The sequence below is a fragment of the Oncorhynchus masou genome, unplaced genomic scaffold (genome assembly GCF_036934945.1).
Source record: "Oncorhynchus masou masou isolate Uvic2021 unplaced genomic scaffold, UVic_Omas_1.1 unplaced_scaffold_776, whole genome shotgun sequence".
Lineage (NCBI taxonomy): Eukaryota > Metazoa > Chordata > Actinopteri > Salmoniformes > Salmonidae > Oncorhynchus > Oncorhynchus masou.
The window spans coordinates 337,532-350,031 of NW_027014228.1; the positions used below are offsets into that span (position 1 = coordinate 337,532).

At 45.2% G+C, this 12,500-nt stretch overlaps 1 protein-coding gene across 1 annotated transcript in view; it reads right to left on the minus strand.

Moving 5' to 3' along the window:
- Positions 1-12,500, minus strand: part of LOC135537430 (protein kinase C beta type-like) — a gene marked incomplete at its 5' end in the record, with an annotated part of 153,309 nt that overhangs the window by 140,512 nt on the left and 297 nt on the right. The window contains 5 exon segments of the mRNA XM_064963598.1: positions 681-777; positions 10,357-10,491; positions 11,056-11,212; positions 11,418-12,197; positions 12,318-12,500. The exon segment at positions 12,318-12,500 is cut by the window's right edge and continues 297 nt beyond it. Coding sequence (XP_064819670.1) covers positions 681-777; positions 10,357-10,491; positions 11,056-11,212; positions 11,418-12,197; positions 12,318-12,500 — 1,352 coding nt within the window.

Consider the following 12,500-nt stretch of genomic DNA (forward strand, 5'->3'; position numbering starts at 1 on the left):
GGGAGGGGGAGGGAGGGGAGGGGGAGGGGGAGGGGAGGGGAGGGGAGGGGGAGGGGGGGGGAGAGGGGGGAGGGAGGGGAGGGGGAGGGGAGGGAGGGGGAGGGAGGGAGGAGGGGAGGGAGAGGAGAGGAGAGGGGGGGAGGGGGAGGGGAGAGGGAGGGGAGAGGGAGATGGGAGGAGAGGAGGGGAGGGAGGGAGGGGGAGGGGGGAGGGGAGGGAGGGAGAGGAGGCGAGGGTGAGGGGAGAGGGAGGAGAGAAAGGAGAGGAGAGGAGGGACAAAGGAGAGGAAGAGGGGAGGGGGAGGGGTAGAGGGAGAGAAGAGGAAAGGAGGGGGAGGGGGAGAGGGAGAGGAGAGGAGTGGAGAGTGGGATGGAGGAGAAGAGGAGGAGAGAGACAGAGTGGTGCTATCTACCCTGCCAAATGTGTTAATGAGTGAGGCTTACCAAGAGAGCTGGCTGACCACACATACACACAGTCTCCTCAGCCTGCCAGATCGCATGGTCAGTCTGCCTGCCAACCGCTAAGAGCTCACCCAGAGAGAGTGTCTGACAAACACCCTGACACACACACACACACACACACACACACACACACACACACACACACACACACACACACACACACTGATACACCTACACACACAACCTAACACACACACCCTGATACACACACACACACACCTCAAACTTCTGCCGTAGCTCCTCGTTGCCCTCCTCGCCCTCAGGAGGAACTGGGACGTTGAAGTACTCTCCTTCCTCCTGAGATAGCAGCTTAAACCTGGAGAGGAGAGAGAGGAGGGAGAGGGGGAGAGGAGGGAGAGGAGAGGAGGGAGAGGAGGGAGGAGGAGGAGGAGAGAGAGGAGAGAGGAGGAGAGAGGGAGGGAGGAGAGGAGGAGGGAGGAGGGAGGAAGGAGGGAGAGGAGGAGAAGGAGGGAGAGGAGGGAGGGGGAGAGGAGGAGGAGGGAGAGGAGAGGGGAGGGAGAGGAGGGAGGAGGGGAGGAGGGAGAGGAGAGGGGAGGAGGGAGGAGGGAGGGAGGAGAGGGAGGAGGGAGAGAGAGAGGAGGGAGGAAGGAGGGGGAGAGGAGAGGAGGGAGGAGGGGAGAGGAGAGGGGAGAGGAGGAGAGGAGGAGGGAGGGAGGGAAGAGGGGGAGGAGAGAGGAGGGAAGGAGGGAGGAGGGAGAGGGGGAGAGGGAGAGGGAGAGAGAGGAGGAGAGAGGAGGGGGAGAGGAGAGAGGGAGGGAGGAGGGAAGGGAGGGAGAGGAGGGGAGAGGGAGAGGGGAGGGAGGAGGGAGGGGAGGAGGAGGGAGAGGGAGAGGAGAGAGGAGGGAGGAGGGGAGAGGGGAGAGGGAGGGGAGGGGGAGAGGAGGGAGGGAGGGAGAGGAGAGGAGAGAGAGGGAGGAGAGGAGAGAGGAGGGGGAGGAGGGAGAGGAGAGGAGGGAGGGAGAGGAGAGAGGAGGGAGGAGGGGAGGGGAGAGAGGAGGGAGGAGGAGGAGAGGAGGAGGGAGGGAGGGAGAGGAGGGGAGGGAGGGAGGGAGGGAGAGGAGGAGAGGAGGAGGAGGAGGGGAGAGGAGGAGGGGGAGGGAGGAGGGAGGGGAGGAGAGGAGGGAGAGGGGAGGGGAGAGGAGGGAGGGAGGGGAGGGGGAGAGGAGAGAGGAGGGGAGGACAGAGGAGGGGAGAGGAGGGAGAGGAGGGAGGAGGGAGAGGAGGGAGGAGGGAGAGGAGAGAGGAGGGAGAGGAGAGAGGAGGGAGAGGAGGGAGTTGGTTGAGTAGACGACAGAATGAATTGAATCAGAAGTCACAGTAACATCAACAGCAGACTAACTAGACTACAGTACTAGACTAACTAGACTACATTACTAGACTAACTAGACTACAGTACTAGACTAACTAGACTACAGTACTAGACTAACTAGACTACAGTACTAGACTAACTAGACTACAGTACCAGACTAACTTGACTACAGTACTAGACTAACTAGACTACAGTACCAGACTAACTAGACTACAGTACTAGACTAACTAGACTACAGTACTAGACTAACTAGACTACAGTACTAGACTAACTAGACTACAGTACCAGACTAACTAGACTACAGTACTAGACTAGCTAGACTACAGTACTAGACTAACTAGACTGCAGTACTAGACTACAGTACTAGACTAACAAGACTACAGTACTAGACTAACTACACTACAGTACTAGACTACAGTACTAGACTAACTAGACTACAGTACTAGACTACAGTACTAGACTACAGTACTAGACTACAGTACTAGACTAACTAGACTACAGTACTAGACTACAGTACTAGACTAACTAGACTACAGTACTAGACTACAGTACTAGACTAACTAGACTATAGTACTAGACTACAGTACTAGACTAACTAGACTACAGTACTAGACTACAGTACGAGACTAACTAGACTACAGAACTAGACTAACTAGACTACAGTACTAGACTACAGTACTAGACTAACTAGACTACAGTACTAGACTAACTAGACTACAGTACTAGACTACAGTACTAGACTAACAAGACTACAGTACTAGACTACAGTAATAGACTAACTAGACTACAGTACTAGACTAAATAGACTACAGTACTAGACTAACTAGACTACAGTACTAGACTAACTAGACTACAGTACTAGACTACAGTACTAGACTAACTAGACTACAGTACTAGACTAACTAGACTACAGTACTAGACTAACTAGACTACAGTACCAGACTAACTAGACTACAGTACTAGATTAACTAGACTACAGTACTAGACTAACTAGACTACAGTACTAGACTAACTAGACTACAGTACTAGACTAACTAGACGACAGTACTAGACTAACTAGACTACAGTACTAGACTAACTAGACTACAGTACTAGACTAACTAGACTACAGTACTAGACTACAGTACCAGACTAACTAGACTGCAGTACTAGACTACAGTACCAGACTAACTAGACTACAGTACTAGACTAACTAGACTACAGTACTAGACTACAGTACCAGACTAACTAGACTACAGTACTAGACTAACTAGACTACAGTACTAGACTACAGTACCAGACTAACTAGACTACAGTACTAGACTAACTAGACTACAGTACTAGACTACAGTACTAGACTAACTAGACTACAGTACTAGACTAACTAGACTACAGTACCAGACTAACTAGACTACAGTACTAGACTACAGTACTAGACTAACTAGACTACAGTACTAGACTAACTAGACTACAGTACTAGACTAAATAGACTACAGTACTAGACTAACTAGACTACAGTACCAGAATAACCAGACTACAGTACTAGACTAACTAGACTACAATACTAGACTAACTAGACTACAGTACTAGACTACAGTACTAGACTAACTAGACTACAGTACTAGACTACAGTACTAGACTACAGTACTAGACTAACTAGACTACAGTACCAGACTACAGTACTAGACTACAGTACTAGACTAACTAGACTATAGTACTAGACTACAGTACTAGACTACAGTACTAGACTACAGTACTAGACTAACTAGACTACAGTACTAGACTAACTCGGCTACATTTCCATACTAACTAGACTACAGTACTAGACTACAGTACTAGACTAACTAGACTATAGTACTAGACTACAGTACTAGACTACAGTACTAGACTACAGTACTAGACTACAGTACTAGACTAACTAGACTACAGTACTAGACTACAGTACTAGACTACAGTACTAGACTACAGTACTAGACTACAGTACTAGACTAACTAGACTACAGTACTAGACTAACTAGACTACAGTACCAGACTAACTAGACTACAGTACTAGACTACAGTACTAGACTAACTAGACTACAGTACTAGACTAACTAGACTACAGTACTAGACTAAATAGACTACAGTACTAGACTAACTAGACTACAGTACCAGAATAACCAGACTACAGTACTAGACTAACTAGACTACAATACTAGACTAACTAGACTACAGTACTAGACTACAGTACTAGACTAACTAGACTACAGTACTAGACTACAGTACTAGACTAACTAGACTACAGTACTAGACTAACTAGACTACAGTACCAGACTACAGTACTAGACTACAGTACTAGACTAACTAGACTATAGTACTAGACTACAGTACTAGACTACAGTACTAGACTACAGTACTAGACTAACTAGACTACAGTACTAGACTAACTCGGCTACATTTCCATACTAACTAGACTACAGTACTAGACTACAGTACTAGACTAACTAGACTATAGTACTAGACTAACTAGACTACAGTAATAGACTAACTAGACTACAGTACTAGACTAACTAGACTACAGTACTAGACTACAGTACTAGACTAACAAGACTACAGTACCAGAATAACCAGACTACAGTACTAGACTAACTAGACTACAGTACTAGACTAACTAGACTACAGTACTAGACTAACTAGACTACAGTACTAGACTAACTAGACGACAGTACTAGACTAACTAGACTACAGTACTAGACTAACTAGACTACAGTACTAGACTACAGTACCAGACTAACTAGACTGCAGTACTAGACTACAGTACCAGACTAACTAGACTACAGTACTAGACTAACTAGACTACAGTACTAGACTACAGTACCAGACTAACTAGACTACAGTACTAGACTAACTAGACTACAGTACTAGACTAACTAGACTACAGTACTAGACTACAGTACCAGACTAACTAGACTACAGTACTAGACTAACTAGACTACAGTACTAGACTACAGTACTAGACTAACTAGACTACAGTACTAGACTAACTAGACTACAGTACCAGACTAACTAGACTACAGTACTAGACTACAGTACTAGACTAACTAGACTACAGTACTAGACTAACTAGACTACAGTACTAGACTAAATAGACTACAGTACTAGACTAACTAGACTACAGTACCAGAATAACCAGACTACAGTACTAGACTAACTAGACTACAATACTAGACTAACTAGACTACAGTACTAGACTACAGTACTAGACTAACTAGACTACAGTACTAGACTAACTAGACTACAGTACCAGACTACAGTACTAGACTACAGTACTAGACTAACTAGACTATAGTACTAGACTACAGTACTAGACTACAGTACTAGACTAACTAGACTACAGTACTAGACTAACTCGGCTACATTTCCATACTAACTAGACTACAGTACTAGACTACAGTACTAGACTAACTAGACTATAGTACTAGACTACAGTACTAGACTACAGTACTAGACTACAGTACTAGACTACAGTACTAGACTAACTAGACTACAGTACTAGACTACAGTACTGGACTACAGTACTAGACTAACTAGACTACAGTACTAGACTACAGTACTAGACTAACTAGACTACAGTACTAGACTAACTAGACTACAGTACCAGACTAACTAGACTACAGTACTAGACTACAGTACTAGACTAACTAGACTACAGTACTAGACTAACTAGACTACAGTACTAGACTAAATAGACTACAGTACTAGACTAACTAGACTACAGTACCAGAATAACCAGACTACAGTACTAGACTAACTAGACTACAATACTAGACTAACTAGACTACAGTACTAGACTACAGTACTAGACTAACTAGACTACAGTACTAGACTAACTAGACTACAGTACTAGACTAAATAGACTACAGTACCAGACTAACTAGACTACAGTACTAGACTAACCAGACTACAGTACTAGACTAACTAGACTACAGTACTAGACTAACTAGACTACAGTACTAGACTAAATAGACTACAGTACCAGAATAACCAGACTACAGTACTAGACTAACTAGACTACAATACTAGACTAACTAAACTACAGTACTAGACTACAGTACTAGACTAACTAGACTACAGTACTAGACTACAGTACTAGACTAACTAGACTACAGTACTAGACTAACTAGACTACAGTACCAGACTACAGTACTAGACTACAGTACTAGACTAACTAGACTATAGTACTAGACTACAGTACTAGACTACAGTACTAGACTACAGTACTAGACTAACTAGACTACAGTACTAGACTAACTCGGCTACATTTCCATACTAACTAGACTACAGTACTAGACTACAGTACTAGACTAACTAGACTATAGTACTAGACTACAGTACTAGACTACAGTACTAGACTACAGTACTAGACTAACTAGACTACAGTACTAGACTACAGTACTAGACTACAGTACTAGACTACAGTACCAAACTACAGTACTAGACTAACTAGACTACAGTACTAGACTACAGTACTAGACTACAGTACTAGACTACAGTACTAGACTAACTAGACTATAGTACTAGACTACAGTACTAGACTAACTAGACTATAGTACTAGACTAACTAGACTACAGTACTAGACTAACTAGACTACAGTACTAGACTAACTAGACTACAGTACTAGACTATAGTACTAGACTAACTAGACTACAGTACTAGACTAACTAGACTACAGTACTAGACTAACTAGACTACAGTACTAGACTAACTAGACTACAGTACCAGACTACAGTACTAGACTAACTAGACTACAGTACTGGACTAACTAGACTACAGTACTAGACTACAGTACTAGACTACAGTACTAGACTAACTAGACTACAGTACTAGACTACAGTACTAGACTAAATAGACTACAGTACCAGACTAACTAGACTACAGTACTAGACTAACTAGACTACAGTACTAGACTAACTAGACTACAGTACCAGACTACAGTACTAGACTAACTAGACTACAGTACTGGACTAACTAGACTACAGTACTAGACTACAGTACTAGACTACAGTACTAGACTAACTAGACTATAGTACTAGACTACAGTACTAGACTAACTCGACTACAGTACCAGACTAACTAGACTACAGTACTGGACTAACTAGACTACAGTACTAGACTACAGTACGAGACTAACTAGACTACAGTACTAGACTACAGTACTAGACTAACTCGACTACAGTACCAGACTAACTAGACTACAGTACTGGACTAACTAGACTACAGTACTAGACTACAGTACTAGACTAACTAGACTACAGCACTAGACTACAGTACTAGACTAACTAGACTATAGTACTAGACTAACTAGACTACAGCACTAGACTACAGTACTAGACTAACTAGACTACAGCACTAGACAACAGTACTAGACTAACTAGACTACAGTACTAGACTAACTCGACTACAGTACTAGACTACAGTACTAGACTAACTAGACTACAGTACTAGACTACAGTACTAGACTAACTAGACTACAGTACTAGACTAACTAGACTACAGTACTAGACTACAGTACTAGACTAACTAGACTACAGTACTAGACTAACTAGACTACAGTACTGGACTAACTAGACTACAGTACTAGACTACAGTACTAGACTACAGTACTAGACTAACTAGACTACAGCACTAGACTACAGTACTAGACTAACTAGACTATAGTACTAGACTAACTAGACTACAGTACTAGACTATAGTACTAGACTAACTAGACTACAGTACTAGACTACAGTACTAGACTAACTCGACTACAGTACCAGACTAACTAGACTACAGTACTGGACTAACTAGACTACAGTACTAGACTACAGTACGAGACTAACTAGACTACAGTACTAGACTACAGTACTAGACTAACTCGACTACAGTACCAGACTAACTAGACTACAGTACTGGACTAACTAGACTACAGTACTAGACTACAGTACTAGACTAACTAGACTACAGCACTAGACTACAGTACTAGACTAACTAGACTATAGTACTAGACTAACTAGACTACAGTACTAGACTACAGTACTAGACTAACTAGACTACAGCACTAGACAACAGTACTAGACTAACTAGACTACAGTACTAGACTAACTCGACTACAGTACTAGACTACAGTACTAAACTAACTAGACTACAGTACTAGACTACAGTACTAGACTAACTAGACTACAGTACTAGACTAACTAGACTACAGTACTAGACTACAGTACTAGACTAACTAGACTACAGTACTAGACTACAGTACTAGACTAACTAGACTACAGTACTAGACTAACTAGACTACAGTACTAGACTACAGTACTAGACTAACTAGACTACAGTACTAGACTAACTAGACTACAGTACTGGACTAACTAGACTACAGTACTAGACTACAGTACTAGACTACAGTACTAGACTAACTAGACTACAGCACTAGACTACAGTACTAGACTAACTAGACTATAGTACTAGACTAACTAGACTACAGTACTAGACTAACTAGACTACAGTACTAGACTACAGTACTAGACTACATTACTAGACTACAGTACTAGACTACAGTACTAGACTAACTAGACTACAGCACTAGACTACAGTACTAGACTAACTAGACTATAGTACTAGACTAACTAGACTACAGTACTGGACTAACTAGACTACAGTACTAGACTACAGTACTAGACTACATTACTAGACTACAGTACTAGACTACAGTACTAGACTACAGTACTAGACTAACTAGACTACAGCACTAGACTACAGTACTAGACTAACTAGACTACAGTACTAGACTAACTAGACTACAGTACTAGACTAACTAGACTACAGTACTAGACTAACTAGACTACAGTACTAGACTAACTAGACTACAGTACTAGACTAACTCGACTGCAGCGTTGAACAGGTAACAGCAGAGCTAACACTACACCATACTGATGCAGAGACCCCTCTTCCTCTCATTTTTTGCTCATTTATTTCCCCCTCTTCCTGTTATTAACTTGTTGTCTCTCTCTCTTGTGGTTTTGTGTTGTTGTGTCCTGGTGAGTCTTCCCACTGCCAGAAGGCAGAGGGCTTTGTACCGCAGCACAGATGGGAGTAGGAACATACACAATCTGATATTTAATGGCATTTTCTCCTGCTCCACCTCAAACGCTGGCATCTCATTAAAAACTCTCCACATGGTTGTGTCAGCGAAAATAGAAAGAGTGATAGTGTGAGAGACAGAGACAGACAGAGAGAGAGAGAGAAGGAGAGAGAGAGAGAGAGAGAGAGACAGAAAGACAGAGAGAGACAGAGAGAGAGACAGAGAGAGACAGAGAGACAGAGAAAGACAGAGACAGACAAAGAGAGAGACAGAGAGAGAGAGAGACATAAAGAGAGACAGAGAGAGAGAGAGAGAGAGAGAGAGACAGAGAGAGACAGAGAGAGAGACAGAGACAAAGAGAGAGAGAGACAGATAGACAGAGAGAGACAAAGAGAGAGAGAGAGAGACAGAGAAAGACAGAGAGATCACAATTAGACCCAGCAGCACAATTAGACCAAATCATGAGAAAACAAAAAGATAATTACTTGACACATTGGAAAGAATTAACAAAAAAACTGAGCAAACTAGAATGCTATTTGGCCCTAAACAGAGAGTACACAGTGGCAGAATACCTGACCAAAATTAAAGAAAGCTTTGACTATGTACAGACTCAGCGAGCATAGCCTTGCTATTGAGAAAGGCCGCCGTAGGCAGACATGGCTCTCAAGAGAAGACAGGCTATATGCTCACTGCCCACAAAATGAGGTGGAAACTGAGCTGCACTTCCTAACCTCCTGCCCAATGTATGACCATATTAGAGAAACCTATGTCCCTCAGATTACACAGATCCACAAAGATTTCGAAAACAAATCCAATAGATAAACTCTCATATCTACTGGGTGAAATTCCACAGTGTGCCATCAGAGCAGCAAGATTTGTGACCTGTTGCCACGAGAAAAGGGCAACCAGTGAAGAACAAACACCATTGTAAATACAACCCATATCTATGCTTATTTATTTTATCTTGTGTCCTTTACCATTTGTACATTGTTAAAACACTGTATATATATATAATATGACATTTGTAATGTCTTTATTGTTTTTAAACTTCTGTATGTGTAATGTTTACTGTTAATTTTATTGTTTATTTCACTTTATATATTATCTACCTCACTTGCTTTGGCAATGTTAACACATGTTACCCATGCCAATAAAGCCCCTTGAATTGAATTGAATTGAGAGAGAGAGAGAGAGAGCGAGAGAGAGAGAGCGAGAGAGAGCGAGAGAGAGCGAGAGAGAGCGAGCGAGAGAGAGTGAGAGAGAGAGCGAGAGCGAGAGCGAGAGAGAGAGAGAGAGAGAGAGAGAGAGAGAGAGAGAGAGAGAGAGAGAGAGAGAGAGAGACAGTGAAAGATAGGACCTTCCTCCCTACATCCGTACCTCTCTCCTCACTTCCTCCACCCCTCCCTCTCTCCCTCCCTCCCTTCTCCCTCCCTCTACCCTCCCACCCCCTCCCTCCTACTACCCCCTCCCTCCCTCCTCTCCATCTCACCATCCATCCACTCCTTGTTTCTGGAGTTCTGAGATGCCGAAGGACAGCGCTCCCATGAAGTCGTTCCTGCTGGTCATATCCCAGTCCCAGATCTCCACTGACAGACGCCGGTCCTTATCAGAATCCTTCAGGGGACTATAGACGGGAGGAGAGAGGGAGGGGAAGGGAGGAGAGGAGAGGGAGGAGAGGGGGAGGGAGGAGAGGGAGGAGAGGGGGAGGGAGGTGGAGAGGGGAAGGGGAGGGAGGAGAGGAGAGGGAGGAGAGGGGGAGGGGGAGGGAGGAGAGGAGAGGGAGGAGAGGGGGAGGGGGAGGGAGGAGAGGGGGAGGGAGGGGAAGGGAGGAGAGGGAAGGGATGAGAGGGGCGGGAGGTGGGGAACGGAAGAGGAGGGGAAGGGAGGAGGGGGAGGGGAAGAGGGAGGGAGGGAGGGGAGGGAGGGAGGGAGGGAGGGAGGGAGGGAGGGAGGGAGGGAGGGAGGGAGGGAGGGAGGGAGGGAGGGAGGGAGGGAGGGAGGGAGTAGAGAACACTCATTAAGTCATCTTCCAGTCATTTAGTTCAGAACTGTCTCTCGGAAGTGGAAGATCTTGTGTTTTAAAATATATCCTCAATGTGAAGGTTTCATACCTCTTTAACACAGATAGTGTAACATTCAGAACCTCTTTAACAAAGATAGTGTAAAACGTAGTGTCAACTGAACATACAATTTGAAAGTTTCGTTCCAGGTAGGGTTGAGGTTTCCCTTGATGGTCTTGGTCTTCTGCTTGGTGTCACTCTTGGGGTCGGGGATGAGTTTGAGCTTCACGTAGGGGTCAGACAGACCGTTTGGATCCATGGGAACCAGGTTACAGGCTTCATGGACTGGAGAGGAGAGGAGAGGAACGAGAGTGAGGAGGGAGAAGGAGGGGAGAAGGGAGAGAAGGAGGAAAGGAGGAGGGAGAGGATAGGGAGGAGGGAGAGAGACAATAGGTTAGGAGCCTCCTGGACTAGAGAGATTAGCTTAATCAGGTGTATTAGGAGCATAACCCTGCACAGCCAGGAGGGCCAGGGTCAGGGTTCACCAGACCTGATGTAAGGAGGTCAGGGTTCACCAGACCTGATGTAAGGAGCTCAGGGTTCACCAGACCTAATGTAAGGAGGTCAGGGTTCACCAGACCTGATGTAAGGAGGTCAGGGTTCACCAGACCTAATGTAAGGAGGTCAGGGTTCACCAGACCTGATGTAAGGAGGTCAGGGTTCACCAGACCTGATGTAAGGAGCTCAGGGTTCACCAGACCTGATGTAAGGAGCTCAGGGTTCACCAGACCTGATGTAAGGAGGTCAGGGTTCACCAGACCAGATGTAAGGAGGTCAGGGTTCACCAGACCAGATGTAAGGAGCTCAGGGTTCACCAGACCTGATGTAAGGAGGTCAGGGTTCACCAGACCAGATGTAAGGAGGTCAGGGTTCACCAGACCTGATGTAAGGAGCTCAGGGTTCACCAGACCAGATGTAAGGAGGTCAGGGTTCACCAGACCTGATGTAAGGAGCTCAGGGTTCACCAGACCAGATGTAAGGAGCTCAGGGTTCACCAGACCTGATGTAAGGAGGTCAGGGTTCACCAGACCTGATGTAAGGAGCTCAGGGTTCACCAGACCAGATGTAAGGAGGTCAGGGTTCACCAGACCTGATGTAAGGAGCTCAGGGTTCACCAGACCAGATGTAAGGAGCTCAGGGTTCACCAGACCTGATGTAAGGAGGTCAGGGTTCACCAGACCAGATGTAAGGAGGTCAGGGTTCACCAGACCAGATGTAAGGAGCTCAGGGTTCACCAGACCAGATGTAAGGAGCTCAGGGTTCACCAGACCTGATGTAAGGAGGTCAGGGTTCACCAGACCAGCATGTAAGGAGGTCAGGGTTCACCAGACCTGATGTAAGGAGGTCAGGGTTCACCAGACCTGATGTAAGGAGGTCAGGTTCACCAGACCTGATGTAAGGAGCTCAGGGTTCACCAGACCTGATGTAAGGAGGTCAGGGTTCACCAGACCTGATGTAAGGAGCTCAGGGTTCACCAGACCTGATGTAAGGAGGTCAGGGTTCACCAGACCTGATGTAAGGAGCTCAGGGTTCACCAGACCTGATGTAAGGAGCTCAGGGTTCACCAGACCTG